Source organism: Eriocheir sinensis, chromosome 46 (genome assembly GCF_024679095.1).
Source record: "Eriocheir sinensis breed Jianghai 21 chromosome 46, ASM2467909v1, whole genome shotgun sequence".
Taxonomy (NCBI): domain Eukaryota; kingdom Metazoa; phylum Arthropoda; class Malacostraca; order Decapoda; family Varunidae; genus Eriocheir; species Eriocheir sinensis.
The window spans coordinates 11635851-11654047 of NC_066554.1; the positions used below are offsets into that span (position 1 = coordinate 11635851).

Consider the following 18197-nt stretch of genomic DNA (forward strand, 5'->3'; position numbering starts at 1 on the left):
TCAGCGCGTGGGTAATCTTCAGGTTCTTGGTGGTAGTTGAAGACAGGCAGCTTTCAGGAGGGTGAGTTCCGCTTCTCTTTCTATCCATGAGTATGAGTTTAGAGTAAGTTCAGCTGATATCTTTGTGATTTTAGTTTTTTTCACGTGGTAAATCATCCCCAGCTTCCTTCTTTTCCTTACTCAGCTTACTCTCTTTCTATGCCATGAGTTTGGAGTTTAAAGTTAGTTGGATTGATATTTTTATGACTAGCTCTTTTGCATGTGTTCAGTCATTCCTTTTGTCAATCCATATCTGAAACTCTCTCCTTCCTTTCTCAGCCTTCTCCACAGTTCCCTTCTTCTTACTCTCCTCCCCATCAGTCTAGGGTAAGTTAGACTGATGTTTTATGACTATTTCTTTTACATCTTCTTTTGCATGTGCTACGTCATTCTTCCTTTTGTCAATCCATATCTCCAACTCTGTCATTCCTTTCTCACCCTTCTCCACAGTTCCCTTCTTCTCATTTCTTACTCTCCTCCCCATCAGTCTAGGTTAAGTTAGACTATTGTTTTATGACTGTATTTCTTTTACATTCTCTTTTGCATGTGGTACGTCATTCTTCCTTTCGTCAGTCCATCCTTTCTCACCCTTCTCCACAGTTCCCTTCTTCTCAATTCTTACTCTCCTTCTACCCGTCAGTCTAGGGTAAGTTAGACTATTGTTTTATAACTGTATTTCTATTATATCTTCTTCCTTACCAGTGCCTCCCCAATTCCTTTCTTTTCATTCCTCGCCTTTCTTCCTTTACCTCACGCTCTCCTCCTTCCACCAATGAGTTTTAGAGTAAGTTGGACATATAGGTCGGTATTATAAGTCTTTCGCTTCTCACATCAGCTATTTCTAAAGGTCAAAGAGGGGGCCAGTCGGGTTCTAATGAGTGTTTCTTCAGGTTCATGGTACAGAAGAAGGGTCAGACTACCACCAGGGTCATCAAACTACTGCTGGAAATGCCCACAACTCTTACGAAAGTCTTGTCAAATGTGTGAGCTTGGGTGACGAAATGTCTTATAATACGACCCATAGTTATGTTTGCAGCTGTACACACTGCCTTTCTGTGCCTGGTTGGTAACATGCGGGACTTGCCAGGGAAGGTTGTGGTGTAAAGAGGCCTTGGGATGTATAGCGAGTTTACTAGCTACGAAAAAAAATTACATGGTTCTGTGTGACGTAATATTTTTTTTCTTCTCATTTTTTTTACAATCATGTAGTAGTATAGTACATATGGCTAAGCAAAATATATAAATTCAGGTCTGTAATATAGTATACGTATAGTTGTCTATAAAACTATATAAATTACAAGAAAAATAAGATATTACACTTTTTATTATTATTATCATCATTGGTTTTCTTTTTCGAGATTCTTTGTGTAAAGCGCTTTATAAATCCCTGTGAACGGTGAATTTGTCAAAGACTCAGGAAAAAATTCATGGTAGGATATATATATATATAATTTTTTTTTTTTCCGGCAGCGTGGCGAGGGCGTAACATGAGCTCCACGCCACACCACACCACACCACACCACGCCACACCACGCCACACCATGCCACGCCATGCCACGCCATGCCACAGCATGTCACGCCAGGCTGTCCGACCGAGGCCACCACCACCACCACCACCACATTCACACAACGAAGAAGGAAGGGTTGTCGTAACCATAACCTCAATGCAGTGGACCCTCCATTTAGTGCGGTTCTTCTTCTTTCCTCTTCTTAACCCGGTAGCAGCGGGGATCATGTTTCTTAATGGTCCCTCCAAGCGAGAAAAATGAGAAAAAATAACCCCTCACACAAACCATTTCTTAATATATATCAAAGCATTTGTGATCAGATTATGTATCATCTTTTTTGTGGGGTTTATATCATGGCACAAATTTGGCCCGTCGCTGCTACACGGTAAAGCCACAAATTTGGCCCGTCGCTGCTACACGGTAAAGCCACAAATTTTGCCCGTCGCTGCTACACGGTAAAGCCACAAATTTGGCCCGTTGCTGCTACACGGTAAAGCCACAAATTTGGCCCATTGCTGCTACTGGGTTAAGCGTTTTTGTATAGTGTGCCCTTGAACCGACTTCCTCACACACACTCACACATACCTACATATACAAAGATGTTCCACCAGTTCCCAAATCACTAACTCCCATTGAAATCCCTTGGAAATACAGTAATACCTCGGTTCACAAGTGCCTTACTTTACGAGTGTTGTGATTTATGAGCAAAAAATTCACCAAAAAATACCTTGATTTACGAGTGGTGACTTGGTGTATGAGCATCCTGTTTGTACAAGTTATAGATGTGAGCGTGGGCTTCCTTTGTTTGCTGTAAGGTGAGAGCGCTCAGAGTGGAAAACTATGTGAATGGGGTTTCAGTCCACGTTGTACACTCACAGAGGTAGCACTCGCGCGCTCCTGTCTGCTTACGTTTGTGCTCTAGTGTGCGATCTTTGTGTTTTCAGCAATACAATTACGGGAGCAGTAAGTAGTGGGCTTTTTTTTTATCAGTTTTCTTTTTTTTTATGTCCTTGCACTGTCTCCTCTGCTGTAAAAAAAAAAAAATAATAAAAAAAAATTTAAAAAGTTGTAGTTTGCGAGATTTTTCGTTTACGAGCAAAATTCCTGAACAAATTAAGCTCGTAAACCGAGGTAGGACTGTACTAACATCTTCATTTAGCTTGACTTCCTTAGATATCTCTCTTGCATTAAACAGAGGGTCCACTGTAACATAATGTGGCACTCCATGACTAAAATATAATATAATCGTATCCTCCACTTACCATATATACACATTTAGTTCCCTGAATGGCCAATAATATACATCTCGGAACACAAGCAACTGTCTCCACTCCCTAAATGTGTCTGCCAGCCCCAACACACAACACCAACACAAGCTCTGCTCCTTAAGGTAAGTAAGTATACTCCACCATCGAATATTTACTTCATCATAGTTTAGGGGCAAAACAAACCATAGTCAGGGTACACAAAGTTGGTCCTGAAGCCTCACCCCCTCCCTCACCCTCCTCTCTCTCTCTCTCTCTCTCTCTCTCTCTCTCTCTCTCTCTCTCTCTCTCTCTCTCTCTCTCTCTCTCTCCCATTCACTCCTAATTCCAAGCTCTTGTCATCCAGCAAATCAGCTCCCTTGGGTATATAAGAGGGGGCTGGGCTTCTGGGTCAGTCTGGTGTATGGTGACTATAGGATATGGGCTGTGTGTGCAGCAGTATGGTGCAAGTCCTAAAGTGTCCTCTTCACTGGGAAGGTAAAGGAGTTTGTTTCAGTAATAAGTGTCACCTTCCCTGTTATTGTTATGTATACAGAAGAATAAGAGTAGACTGAAATGTATAATTTTAAATTTGTTTGTCAGGCTCACTTCATGCTGGTGAGGCAGAGACTTTCATAGACATTCATTATTTGTATTTACTGTCTTATTTTATTACTTAAACACTGTCATTTTGTTTCAGCTATTACATAAATATATACTAGGTAATTTTCATGTTGGTGCACATCACTGCTATTGTTGTTTTCATCTTTGGTGAGTATCTTGCAATGTAAACACGTCACCTCTCAGGAAACAACTGTTTGTGCAGACACACACACACAGCTGAACCTTGAGGTTTCAAATGTGTGATGAGAAGACCTTTCTGAATTTTCCAGAAATAAAACCTTTCTGGTGTGTGTCTACAACAGTGTGAGGATTTAAGCCAGACGTGCCTGAGTCTGCACCGTGACATCCACTTGTGTCCTGCCAGCCATGTACACAGCCTGTTCTCGCCCCAACAAGTGCCTCAGGCACTCCCAAAGTCAAGTTTTACAGAGATTTTAACAACAATGTACAAACATTACCTAACCAAAACTTCTGGGGGCTTCCATAGTAATTTTGTTGTTTTAATTTTTTATTAGATATTTTTATGCCATTAAGTTTATATCTTTACACTGTACTCTGCTTGACCCTGTGTCAGAGACAACCCAGATGATAAACCCCAATAATAAGAAAGCAGGAGAGTGTAAAGGAAGAACAGGCCTGCTGGCACACGGCTCTCCCAGGCTGTGCGCCACACCTGTCACTGCACACTCCAGCCGTGAGTGGACAGCTGCCGGATCAGTGGCTTTCATCTGAAGTGTTTGAAGCTGGAAAAAAGTTGTCTGGATTGGCAAGTGCCTAATATATATATATTATGAACAAAACTTTTGTATGTGAGAAAATACCTTCCCACAGTTGTTTGCTTCAAACCAGCTAAGAGAACTCATTTGTGCTGTGAAGGTAAAAGAATAAAAAAGATGAGGACTGATTTAAAAAATGTCCATCGATTTCTAGCACATCTTTGTTGCATCACTCAGGAGCTGTTCAGACAATAGCAATAACAAGTAAAGGTTTAGCGTTAGACCAAACTTGATCATTGACTACTGGTGCTGTGTAGTGAAGACTCCACCGCTGCCTCCACAGTCTTGGTTATCAAAAGAGGAGGAAGGAAACACACACACACAGGCCGCTGGGCCACCCGGATGCAGCCAGCACACACTGGGCCTGCACAGAGCCCCCGCTGCCACCGCCTCACCACCACCACCACAGTTTGTACAGGTGAATCAATATATATAAAACTTTCCTCTCATGAAAATTGTCGTAGGCACATATCCAAACATTAAGGTACGTAAAGGTAGAAACACTGATGATATGAACACTATTACTACATAGGTAAACATGATATACACGTCTTGCAGGAGGAGAACACACACACAATGAGGGTGCAGCGTCAGACATCAGGCGTGCTCAGGACACAGTACAGACACCACGCCACAACAACGGGACCAGACGGCGGTGCAGCGAGACCAAGAGTTTGTCCCACACTGCAAGAATCTGGGGTATACAACACGGGAAAGCGTTCTGGTCAGTGACACATTTGTTTTGTCTTCTAAACAGAAATATCAACTATTGTCATGTGTTCTATCATGTTCATTAACACTGCCTCGCCTCACCCATCCATTTTCAGTAGTTCCAAGCATCTGAGGTGACAGAACACAACACAAGACAGATTTTCAGGTCAGTAACACCTCAGTTTTGTCCTCTAAAAATACAGGAATATCAACCAGTGCTTCGTACTCTCCCACATAAACACTGCCATATTCATCCCACCCAATTCAAACACTCCTCAGTAACTTTTCATTGGTCAACACTTCCTGTTTTCAATTTGACTTTTGTTTGCTGTGACCTTTTAGCTTATCTGTGGCTCAGGTGGTTTGCCACCCAAACTTCTACTCAGAAGGCCTGGGTTCGATCCCTGGCACTCGGTGGTGTTACATTACAAGACTCGTGACCATTGCTCTGTTACTTTATAAACTTTGACTTCCCCGCTAATAACAGGCTCCTTACCACCTAACAGCTCACATTACCCTTCCTAAGCTTTTCCCAGCAAGCTCAACTTCACTCATCCCCTCTGACATCTAGTTCAGTACATTTACAACACTGTTTTGTACAAATAATTTCATAACCTGCCCTGTTACCTTACACTTTGACTCACCGCTAACAACAGTCTCGTCACTCTAACACGTAACTCTTATCCTCCCTGAGCAGCAAGCCCAACATCCCTCCTCTCGGCCCACACATCCCTCGACACTCAGTATGTACATCATCAGGTTACATGTCAGAACACAGCACATTTCACCCTGCCTCAGGACAACACACTGAATATATATGTTTCCAAATTTGCTTAATAACATCCATACTGCAGTTCTCCTATATATTTACTTAAGTCTAGATGTGTGTAGGAGTGTATTTTGGAAGGTAATAATCTTTGAAGGCGAGATTATATTAATGAGAGAGGAAGATAAGCTTAGTATAATGTGGGAGGAAGATTAAGTTAGTGTTATGTTGAGGCTTGTAAATAGAGGGAATGGTGATAACTGGTATGAGGGGTACTGATATGATGATGATTGGTGTTGAGGGAGGGATAAGGTGGTGGTTGAGTGAGTGGTGTTGAAGGTGGTAGTGGTGGTGGGTGACGTCAGCTATTAGCGGTATTAAGGGGACAGGTGGGGTTTGAGTGGTGTTGAGGGGACAGGTGGTGTGTGAGTGGTGTTGAGGGGGTGAGGGGTGAGGTGGTGGTGGTGTTGTGAGGTATGAAGTGGTAAATGTTGAGCAGCAAAAGGCAGAGCCAAGAGACACAAGGTTTAAGCAAAAGTTTCCTTTTTGTCAGTGTGTCAGGTCACTTACATGTGTACAGGCACACACATACACACACACAACAAAACAAAAGCCAACTGTTTCTGTTGTAATTATTTTCTATTGAGTCCATCAATGCTTTTTAGTTGAAACTATGTAATGAATTGAGCCTGTTGTATCTGTACATGCTGAATTCTCTTTTTTGGTGACATGTAAACAGACATAATTTTATAATGCGTATATAATACGCAGCGGCAGTTTTATTAATTTTGCCGTGCTGATACAGTGTAAGGGTAATGGTACAACCACCTGCATGACACTGTAAGGTGTTTTGGCCCACTCTTAAGGAAACTGGACTGCCTACATAGCCACCATCCTGCCTTTCCCAACCTAAAACTGATGTAGTCCTTCATACACTATGTAACCCTAAGCCAACTACACTCATCAGTTAAGTCAGGGGTTTGTCATCTTGTAGAACACACAGGCAGGAAGGATTAGCTGTGAATCAATCATGGCCTGATCAGCACAGCGTCACAGGTCCTGGATCCAGCCAGACCTGTTTGGAAGTGTCTTTCTGCAAGTTCTGGTTCCTGCCAGAAATTTATCCCCTGGACCTTCTTGCCCAGCAGAAAACTTTGTTAAATGAATTTGTGATTACAGTACTGCAGATTGTGTGTCTAATTCTCTGTATTTCATTAATTTTCTGTTGTGTTTTGTCTTGCAGACAGAGATGCATTTTGAACACATATATGCACACACACGCAGGGAATTCAAAATGGGAAGGTTTGCCGGAAAATGTAAATGACAAGTTGTAGCTGGTGAGAGAAACACTTGAGATTAGTAAGTAGGAAAATGTTGAAGTCCATTTAATGTTTGATTATACAAGTGTTGCCTCCCTTCACCCGGCCTCACAGCTGGTCCTCTGAGGCTTCCTGTCAGCAGCCCGAGCCTCTGCTCCAGGAAGGAAACCTGGACACGAGTCTGAGGCCAAATGATTATGGACTAAAACCTGGAAGTAAGAAAAATGTTGAACAAAACTGTTGACACACACAAGCCTGAGTGTCTGCCTGCTGGACATTCAGTAAGCTCCATTATTTTTACACATTTGGTAGTTTAGTTGTGCATCGTAACTCTCAATCAGGAACAATGATTTACACAATCTTCAAGCCTTGGCAGACCACAAGACATTTCAATTCCCTGCACTGGCCATTACTCAATAATAATAATAATAATACTTGGTAGTGTGACAATGTTGTTTTTGACCCAGGAACAGTGTCACTAAGTTCCAGCAAAGGTCACACCAACGCCCCGAGACAGGCCCTTACATCCCACAGCTTAAGAGTACCATTAGTTATGTTAGTTGTGTCTCTCTATTAAAGCTTTCCAATGACCTATCACAGTCATACAGGTTTGCAATTAGTTAAGTTTACTACAGCGTGATGATGAAAAAAATCTTCGAGTAATCTCTCTGCTTAACATGATAGTTGCTGCCTTGCCTTCCTCCCTCAGCTGGTCTTCAAGTGGTTAAGGTCCTCTGCGCTAACGCTTGTTTCAGGACAGTGTGGATCACGTCTAAGCTTCATCTAATTACAAAATTCACAACCTTGCCCTCACTCAAAACTTAATCAATCATTAATGGCAGATATTTATAAATGTCAAAGAGGTAAAATGATTTCTGTGTGAGGTTGGTGGCAGATCAAGACTCACAACCTTGCTTGCTCTCACCCCAGACCAAAACAAACATTGATGGCGGATATTTAAAAATGTGAATCGTTATCACTAAAATGATTTCTGATGGCTTGCAGGTGTGTGTTGAGGACCACCTGCTTATGAAGGCATCACTGAATTTACACGGAGTATTGTAAGCACTTTCTATCATTCTTTCCGACAGATTTACAAGAGAATTGCAGGTGAATTATGTTCCTTTCTTGGTGAGTGCTTGCAGGGGTGTGTCAACTATACTAAGACTCAATCTTTGCCTGTATGTTTCTCACACATAAAAAGGCATTTGTGCAATAATTAGGGACTTGAAATTCCTATAACTTGAGCCTGAATTTGAACGGCATACAGAGTTATTAGGTTAGAAAAATGTAAAGTAAGTAGATCAATGTCATGCCATTAATCTGCTCTGTCACACTGTTTGAATTTGAACAGTATACAGTTATTATGTTAGAACAATATAGAGTTAGTAGATCAGTGTTATGTTATTATTACTCTGCTCTGTCTCAGTGTTTTCTAGTAAGAAATTCCATGGCACTGAACATGCCGAGGGCCACGAGGTTTTAGTACAAGGCTACAAAGAGTATTGAGATCAGACCTTCAAGTCCTCCACGATATTAATAAAAAATAGCTCACTTCTTCATGGCACTCAGCCCCACCTGGCACCCCCAACACTAACCCAGCCCATTAATGCCACATTGTAGTAACCGCTAATTTTGGCACAACGGCACAGTGCCACCTCTAATGCTCCTCCTAGGCATCCTGCCTCGCCCCACAACCCTTAAGTTTCCTCTATAGTACAGTTTGAGTCGGCAGCGAAGACAGTAGGAATGCATACAGTGATGTCTGACTTTAGTGATGTAGTAAATTGTACACTTACATAGTTACTTACGATAACCGCTAGTCAAGTGCTCAGAGTCCAGTGTGTGCGTCACAGCTAAGACAGGCATTATACACATTACAGGTCCTTCACCCCGGCCGTCATTACCGCCGCAGGGGGTGCCACATGCCGATGGGCTTCCTCAGCGCCGACATCATCTGGTTCCAGTGGGACAGTGCCTTGCCCGTGGCCTGCGTGCCCACGATGACATGACCCACAGCGCGCGCCTGGCCTCCGTCGCTGCTGTGCTCCGCCACCGTCACGCGCAGCTGGATGTTCTGGGGAGGGAAGTTGGGTCAGTGGAGGTAGTGGCAGGTCAGTAGTGTGGCGTGACAACAGCCCTCACTGACGCACAATGATATTCCCCAAGGTGCTACCACTTAAGCTGTTTTTCAGTATTACCTATGTGACCCACTGCCTGGCCTCTTAACATAGCCAAGAACTGCCATCTTGTGAAACTATAACAATAAATAGTTTTGTGTAAAAATCTCCAGTGGACAGTCTATATAACAGTGTGGTGTCCAGGCTCTGTATATAACCTTGGTCCCCGGGCAGCTGTGAGTGAAGCAGAAAGTGTTTATCTTTAACCCGGTAGCAACGATGGGCCAAATTTGTGGCTTTACCGTGTAGTAGCGATGGGCCAAATTTGTGCCAAGATATAAACCCACCAAAATAGATGATACATAAGCCGATCACAAATGCTTTGATATATATTATGAAATGGTTTGTGTGAGGGGTGATTTTTTTCTCGCTTGGAGGGACCATTAAGAAACATGATCCCCGCTACTGCCGGGTTAAATGTCTGCAAAAAATTAGAAAGAAAAGTTGTTTATATCTAACCTGATCCTTACAAGTTAACCTGTCAAGTCATTCTCTTCTTCCTCTTCTCCTTACTTCTCAACCCATTCAACCACTACTCTACATCCTCCATTCCATCCTCAACTTTTTTTATTTTTGTTCTCTATAGTGATAAAATGTGTCTCATGGGTGAGAAAAAATATTTGCCAATTTCAGGTGTTCATGTCTAATCTCATCCCACAGAGCTTAAAAAGTCAACAGCCTTTCTAGTTAAAATCACTTTTTTATCAATATTTTAACCTTACATCCTTCCTTAGCCTATTGTTTCCATCTTATCAACTCTCTACATCCTTCCTGTCTCATCTTAATCCTCTCATCCTATCAACATAAATCTCTCCCGTTCTTCATGTTTGCAAAATATCATTGAATATCAACATCTTTTGTCTCCATTATGTCCTTCCTGTCTATCTTAATCCTCTCATCCTATCAACCCTAAATATACTCCTTCCGTTCTTCCTGTTTGCCTAATCTCATCCTATGCACCCTATCAACAGCCTTTCTACATCCTCCATTCCATCCTCCCTGTCTATCTTAATTCTCTCATCCTATCAACCCTAAATCTTCCCTTCCATTTTTCCTGTTTGTCTAATCTCATCCCATGCACCCTATCAACAGCCTTTCTAGTCTCACCCAATAAACCTTACATCCTTCCTTACCTATTGTTTCCATCTTATCAACTCTCTACATCCTTCCTGTCTCATCTTAATCCTCTCATCCTATCAACCCTAAATCTCTCCCGTTCTTCCTGTTTGCCTAATCTCATCCTATGCACCCTATCAACAGCCTTTCTCCATTCTCCATTATGTCCTTCCTGTCTCATCTTAATCCTCTCATCCTATCAACCCTAAATCTCTCCTTCCGTTCTTCCTGTTTGCCTAATCTCACCCCATGCACCCTATCAACTCAACAGCCTTCCTAGTCTCACCCAATAAGTATCCAGTAAGCTCCATTATTTTTATACATTTGGTAGTTTGGTTCTGCATCTTAACTGTCACTCAGGAACAATGATTTACAGGATCCACAAGACGTTTCTTCCATACCTATTGTTTCCATCTAATCAACTCTCTACATCAAGACGCCTCTCCACCCGAAACTGATCTCTCTTTTGGCTACTCTATACTATCTTCTGTTGCGGGAGTGTCAAGTAGCGGGCTTTTTTTTTCTACACTTTTTGTAGCCCTTGTGCTCACTCTTCTGTTGTATAAAAAAAAAAAATCCATTCTTGCTGTTCTTCTAATCCAAAACGCTTCAACTGATTAACTTGACATGCTTCCCTCCATTCTTCCTGTTTTCATTCTATATGTTTTAACTCTTTCCTTCTATTCTTCTTCTTTTTCTTGGGGGTATTATGGGGCTAGTTAGGCTGTGGTTATCATCCTACTACTCTCATTCTGTAACCCCTATATCCTTCACTCCGTTCTTCCTGTCCTCATCCTATACTCCCTAAATCCTTCCCTCCTGTCCCCCTGTCCCGCTCACATGCAAGGCCGGTGCAGGGACGCTGAAGATCATTGCCTCGTTGAAGACCGGGGAGCGTGTGTCCTTCTTCACGCTGGTCTTCTTCTTCATCACCTTCTTGCCGTTCTGCAGCACGTATACCTGATGGAATGAAGGGGATTAACATGGGTATCTATCTCTATATTCAAGGGAAGCATTGAGTGTGTTTATGGGAAGGAAAAAGACATACTAAACCAGCCTGTTGATTTAAAGGAGAGTTACTGGTGCCTGTTGATTTAGAGGATGTTTGCTGGAGTGTTCATAGGTGTTCAAGGGAGGCAATGAGTGTGTAAGGAGAAGGAGAGACATAATAAACTATCCTGTTGATTTAGGGGGAGTTAATGGAGTGTGTGTGTGTTTGTGTGTGTGTGTTCAGTTGAGAAAATAAGTGTACTAAGTGCAAGTAGAAAGTGTGTTTGAGAAGAAAGACGTACTAACTCATGTTCATCTCCTTCCCTTCCCTTCCCTTCCCTTCCCTTCCCTTTCTGTCCCTCCTCTCTCCTTTTCCTCCCTTTCCTTCCCTTCTTTTCTCTTTCCTTCCCTTCCCTTTCTGTCCCTCCTCTCTCCTTTTCCTCCCTTTCCTTCCCTTCTTTTCTCTTTCCTTCCCTTCCCTTTCTGTCCCTCCTCTCTCCTTTTCCTCCCTTTCCTTCCCTTCTTTTCTCTTTCCTTCCTTTCCTTTCTGTCCCTCCTCTCCTTTTCCTCCTTTCCTTCCCTTCTTCTCTTTCCTTCCTTCCCTTTCTGTCCCTCCTCTCTCCTTTTCCTCCTTTCCTTCCTTCTTTCTCTTTCCTTCCTTCCTTTCTGTCCCTCCTCTCTCCTTTTCCTCCCTTTCCTTCCACTCCCTTCTCTTCCCTTCCTTTCTCTTTCCTTCCCTTCCCTTTCCTATCTTCCTGTTCTTCTAATCTCTCAACATCATTCCATTCCTTCTGTTCTCCTTATCCTAACTCATTTACCTAAGTATGCACATGACCAGGGAAGGCAGTGAGTGTAAGGGCTTCTAGAGTTTGTGTTTATGGGAGGAAGGAAAGACAACCAGTTACACTATGAGGAAAGTAAGGCAAGGTTAACTTGAGGTGGGGAGGCAGTGGTTGGGGTGACCTCAAGACCCACATGCTGTCCAAATGACCACCCATCAACCATAATAGCTTGAGCAACCTTCATCAAGAGGAGCAGTGAGGGGAAGCAGCATAGGCCTGACAACAGAACACAACAATGCCACTAACAGACTGAGGCTGGCCACATGACACAAAGAGGGGAGATGAAACTTGTGCGTACTGGAGTTAGAAAAATAAACCCCCAAAACAGGAATTGAGGGAAAAAAGTGAATGAAGAGATAGATTATACAGGGGAGGCCAAACTTGTGTGTTATAAAGCTGGAAAAATCAATCCCTTAAAAACAGGAATTGAGGGAAAAAAAGTAAATGAAGAGGTAGATTATACATGAAAGGGACGCCAAACGTGTGTGTTATAAAGTTGGAAAAATCAACTCCCCAGAAAACAGGAATTGAGGGAAAAAAATAGAGGTAAATATAATGAGAAAGAAGACCAAAGTTGAGTGTATTGGAGTTGGAAAAATCAATCCAAAAACAGGAATAAGAGATAAGAAAATGTAAATGAAGAGGTACTAGATATACTGGCAAACACACTCACAGGAAGGGTACTGGCTGGTGTGTGTGTGTGTGTGTGTGAGGGGGGGGGGGGGGGGCGAGAGAGGAGAGGTAAAGGATGGCATTATATGAAGCAAAGGAAAGATAAAGGAGGAGGAGGAAGAGGAAGAGAAAGGAAGGAATAAGTAGAGAGAAGATAGACTAATTTGAGTTTAATAGAGTTGGAAAATTCAATCCAAAACGCGAATTAAGAAGAGAAGAAAAAAAAGAAAAGAATATGAGAAAAAAATATATATACAGGTAGGTAAGTATGTATAGTAAGACACTTTTCAGGAGGGTACAGGCAGGTAATCACGAGTCCACCACATGCTCAGACCGTGGACAGCTAACGCACCTTGACGAAGGGGTCCGCGGTGGTCTTGTCCCCGGTCCACTGCAGGCTGCGCGCTTTCACCACCACCACCGTGAGCCGCTCCGCCGTTGGGAGGTAGGAGAGCGAGAACATGATTTCCCCGTAGCCGACGCCGCGCTGGGGAGGAAGAGTTTGTATCAGTTAAACCTGTATTTATCTAACATTCACGCCCTTAGCTCTACACTATATACTAACTAGAGGAATGGAAGCAAGGAATCAGTTATCAAATCAAACCGGAACATTATCTAACATCTAATATCTAACATCCACGTCCTAAGCTCTACACTATATACTAACTAGAGGAATGGAAGCAAGGAATCACTTATCAAATCAAACCTGAACATTATCTAACATCCTAACTAATGTCTAATATCTAACATCCATGTCCTTAGCTCTACACTATATACAAAACCTGAACATTATCTAACATCCTAACTAATGTCTAATATCTAACATCCATGTCCTTAGCTCTACACTATATACAAAACCTGAACATTATCTAACATCCTAACTAACATCTAATATCCAACATCCACAACTTCGTCTCTACACTATAAACAAACTAGAGAAATGAAGGCAAGGAATCACTTATCAAATCAAACCGGAACATTATCCAACATCCTAACTAACATCTAATATCTAACATCCACAATCTCGTCTCTACAAAACATACGAGCTTAAGAAAACTGGAGGTAAGGAATCAGTTTTTTATCTAATTATTAAACCTGAACTTATTTATCATTATCTAACGTCCTAACTAACATCTAACATCCACATCCTCACAAGATATACAAGGACTAGAGACATGGAGGTGAGGGAGGTATTTCTCTACATCAAATGGAAGGAGGAAGAGGAGGAGGAGGAGGGAACAAGTGGAAGAAGAGGAACCTTACTGAGTGGAGGGCAAAGTATCATTAGCCAGCCATATCATAAGGTCATTTGAGGTCACTGACTTTAACCCGGAAGAGAAGGGAAAGGTCATGAGTGAGAGAGGATTAAGAGAGGGGGAATGAAGAGTAAGAAAGATAGGATTAAGAGAAGGGAGGATGAGGGAGATAGGAAGAGGAGGAGGAGGAGGAGATTGAAGGGTTGAAAGAAAGAAAGAGTGAGGACCAAGAAGAGAGAGAGAGAGAAAATGAAGGGAAATAAAGAGAATAATGGAGAGAATGAGAATGCAGAGAAGGGATGAAGAATGAAAAAGAGAGAAGTGTGAAAAGGGAGAATAAAGGGGAAGGAAGGGAGAGAATGAGGATGAAGAGGAAGGAAAATTTGAAGGGAAGAAGAGAGAGAGAGAGAGAGAGAGAGAGAGAGAGAGAGAGAGAGAGAGAGAGAGAGAGAGAGAGAGAGAGAGAGAGAGAGAGAGAGAGAGAGAGAGAGAGAGAGAGAGAGAGAGAGAGAGAGAGAGAGAATAAGGACCGAGAAGAAGGAGGATGAAGGGCAAAAGTCAAGTATATAATCCAGCCTTAAATAAAACCCAATCCTGCACGCGTAAAGAACACACTAATGAAGGCTTTCTCTCAAGGGCAAGACTTAAGGAGAGGAAGTGAAAGGTCACACCAACAAGTACAGGCTAAAGATAGACAGATAGATAAATAGATAGATAGATAGATACAGATGGATGGATGGATGGATGGATAGATTGAGAGAAGTAATTAATGCATGAAAATAAAAAAAAGGAAGGAAATATATAGAAAGAAAAGGAGAGAGAGAGAGAGATCGAGAGAGAGATCGAGAGAGAGAGAGAGAGAGAGAGAGAGAGAGAGAGAGATCGAGAGAGAGATCGAGAGAGAGAGAGAGAGAGAGAGAGAGAGAGAGAGAGAGAGAGAGAGAGAGAGAGAGAGAGAGAGAGAGAGAGAGAGAGAGAGAGAGAGAGAGAGAGAGATTGGTAATTAATGCATGAAAATATAAAAGGAAGGAAATATATAGAAAGAAAAGGGAAAAAATGAGAGAGAGAGAGAGAGAGAGAGAGAGAGAGAGAGAGAGAGAGAGAGAGAGAGAGAGAGAGAGAGAGAGAGAGAGAGAGAGAGAGAGAGAGAGAGAGAGAGAGAGAGAGAGAGAGAGAGAGAGAGAGAGAGAGAGAAAGGGCTGCTTAGGGATTTGGCAGGAGTAGTGAAAATTTGGACAGTGAACTTGAGTCAATATTTCCCTTTAAACATGACAGGAGAGTCCAAGCGCAGTGCTGTAGTGTTGCATTAACCTGGAACTCAATACAACAACACCCTCCAACACACACACACACACACACACACACACACACACACACACACACACACACACACACACCATCCCACATCCATCCAGTCCAACTTCGCACGTACTTCAACCATAATAGACCTAATTCAATCACCCACTTGTATGGCCCAAAATTCCACTCCATTATAGATCCACACACCCACAGCGCGCCACGAAACACATGAGACATTAATCCGGACCAGGAAAGGGTTTTACCGGCGCCGGGGGATCGAACCCGCAACCAGCGAAATGGGAGAGGCACTTCTTAAACCAGTCGGCCAAGGAGAGAGAGAGAGAGAGAGAGAGAGAGAGAGAGAGAGAGAGAGAGAGAGAGAGAGAGAGAGAGAGAGAGAGAGAGAGAGAGAGAGAGAGAGAGAGAGAGAGAGAGAGAGAGAGAGAGAGAGAGAGAGAGAGAGAGAGAGAGAGAGAGAGAGAGAGAGAGAGAGAGAGAGAGAGAGAGAGAGAGAGAGAGAGAGAGAGAGAGAGAGAGAGAGAGAGAGAGAGAGAGAGACGCCTGTTGTCACACTCACCCACACACTCATCCCAGTCCCTTACTCATCCAGTCAGTCAGTCAGTCACCAATCCAGTCACTCAGTCAGTCAACGCAAAGTCCCTCATCCATCCAGTCAGTCACGAACCCATCCAGTCAGTCAGTCAGTCAACGCAAAGTCCCTCATCCATCCAGTCAGTCAGTCACCCATCCAGTCAGTCAACGCAAAGTCCCTCATCCATCCAGTCAGTCAGTCACCCATTCAGTCAGTCAGTCAACGCAAAGTCCCTCATCCATCCAGTCAGTCAGTCAGTCAACGCAAAGTCCCTCATCCATCCAGTCAGTCAGTCACCCATTCAGTCAGTCAGTCAGTCAACGTAAAGTCCCTCATCCATCCAGTCAGTCAGTCACCCATTCAGTCACTCAGTCAGTCAACGCAAAGTCCCTCATCCATCCAGTCAGTCACGCACCCATCCAGTCACTCAGTCATTCAGTCAGTCATGCTAAGTAAAGTTCCTCACCCATTACGTCACTCCTAAAGCAAATACCTCATCCACATTCATCCACTCACTCATGCATACACCACCCCTATCTCCCCTCCCCCTCCTCCCTTATCTCCCCACCTCCCTAATACTCCCACCCCAGCTTCCCATACCACTACACTCCCCCCCCCACTCTTACCTGGCCCGTGTCGGTGAGGGTAAGCGTGGTCGCGAGGCAGGTGGAGAGGTCGAGGTCTGCGAGTCGTAGCTGCGCCTCGCCGATCAGAGTGTTGGTGAACTTGTCGGAGGCGTACATGTAGAAGGCCAGGCACCGCTGCGGCAGCTCCTCCTCCTCCAGGGCGAACAGAAACCGCTCCCTATACGTGGGGTTGTTGGTGCGACGGCAGACCTGAGAGGAGGGAGAGAGAGAAGGAAGGTGAGGAAAGGTGTGGTGGAGGAGGGGAAGAAGTGATGGGCGTTGTATATAAGTTTTGGTAAGGAAGAGAAAGGAAAGAAAGAAACAAACAAACAAACAAACAAACAAAGAAAAAAAGAAAAAGAAAAAAAAAGAAAGTAAAAAAAAAAGACAAAGGAAGGAAAGAAGGAAGGATGGATGGAAGGAAGGAAAGAAGGAGGGAAGAGAGGAAAGGAAGCAGAGGATAGAGGAAGGAGAGGAAAAAAAAAGTAGAGAGAAGAAGAAAGAGAGGGGAGAAGAAGGAGAGGAGGTAAAAAAAGTTGACATACACCATACGATTTTATCAAGGAAGAGAAAGAAAGGAAGGAAGGAAGGAAGAGGTGTACTGTATTAAGAGAAAGGAAGAAGGAGAAGAGGGGTCAGGGAAAGCACATTGAAGTAGAGTGTTACGAGAAGAGAAGGGAAAAGGGAGAGAAAGAAGATGGAGTGTTGAAGAGAGAGAGAGAGAGAGAGAGAGAGAGAGAGAGAGAGAGAGAGAGAGAGAGAGAATGTGAAGGGAACGAAAAAGATCAGATGGATAAGAATAGATTTAAAAGATGGGGCAGGCTTAAGGGGTGAGCAAGGGGTGTGAGGGCTTTCTCTCTCTCTCGTTGTTAATGTCTGAGGAATCGATAGAGAGGGCCTGTCCCTGCATACCATAACACTGGGGAAGTCTATCATTTCTCTCTCTCTCTCTGGTTAGAAGGGAGAGGAACGAAGAAGAGGGAGAGACAGAAGAAAGGAGGAGAGAGGAAGAAGGGAGGAGGAAGATAAGAGCAGGGAGAGGAACGAGGAAGAGGAAGAAAAGCGGAGGAGGAAGAAAAGGAAGAAGGGAGAGAGGAAGAAGAGGAATAAAGAGGAGGGTAAGAAGGGAATGATGAGACAGGAAGGAGAGATGATGCTGAGAGAGAGAGAGAGAGAGAGAGAGAGAGAGAGAGAGAGAGAGAGAGAGAGAGAGAGAGAGAGAGAGAGAGAGAGAGAGAGAGAGAGAGAGAGAGAGAGAGAGAGAGAGAGAGAGAGATAGGAGAGAAGAATGAGAGAGAGAAAGGAAGGCAGGAGGGGAAGGAGGAAAAAGGAGAGAAAGGGGAAGAGAAGAGGAAGAGAAAACAGAGAATAGAGAAAGGAAAGACGCCTAAAAAGAATGAAGGGAGAAAGAAAGAAAGAGGGAAGTAAGAGAAAGAAAGAGAGAAGTAAAAAAGAAAGATAGAGGAAGAAGGAGAGGAGAAGGAAGAAGGAAGAGAAGAAGGAGGAAGAGGAGGGAGGGAAGGGAAGAGAAAGACCAAGGAAGGAAGAAGAGGAGAAAAGGAGGAAAGAAAGACAGGAAAAGAAGAAAAGGAAAGAATGGTGAAAAAAAGAGAAAGAAATAGGAAGGATGGAAGAGG

The 18197-nt window shown here is 43.3% G+C and overlaps 2 protein-coding genes across 4 annotated transcripts in view; one reads left to right on the forward strand and one right to left on the reverse strand.

Moving 5' to 3' along the window:
* Positions 1 to 9018, forward strand: part of LOC126981114 (beta-1,4-mannosyl-glycoprotein 4-beta-N-acetylglucosaminyltransferase-like) — a 28351-nt gene extending 19333 nt beyond the window's left edge. Inside the window, exons 3-5 of one of the 2 annotated variants that reach the window (XR_007733743.1) lie at positions 1510 to 2937; positions 4475 to 8118; positions 8871 to 9018. The gene's annotated coding sequence lies outside the window, so the exon portion shown is untranslated. Of the gene's footprint in view, positions 1 to 1509; positions 2938 to 4474; positions 8119 to 8870 lie in introns of those variants that run through there. The other variant, XR_007733744.1, reaches the window with a different exon arrangement.
* LOC126981115 (synaptotagmin-12-like) overlaps positions 7024 to 18197 on the reverse strand; it is a 17242-nt gene continuing 6068 nt past the window's right edge. Inside the window, exons 2-6 of one of the 2 annotated variants that reach the window (XM_050831826.1) lie at positions 16561 to 16770; positions 13140 to 13274; positions 11124 to 11243; positions 8799 to 9064; positions 7024 to 7196 (exon numbers count right to left, since the gene is read on the reverse strand). In XM_050831826.1, coding sequence (XP_050687783.1) covers positions 8891 to 9064; positions 11124 to 11243; positions 13140 to 13274; positions 16561 to 16770 — 639 coding nt within the window. In that variant the 3' untranslated portion in view covers positions 7024 to 7196; positions 8799 to 8890. Of the gene's footprint in view, positions 9065 to 11123; positions 11244 to 13139; positions 13275 to 16560; positions 16771 to 18197 lie in introns of both variants that reach the window. The other variant, XM_050831827.1, reaches the window with a different exon arrangement.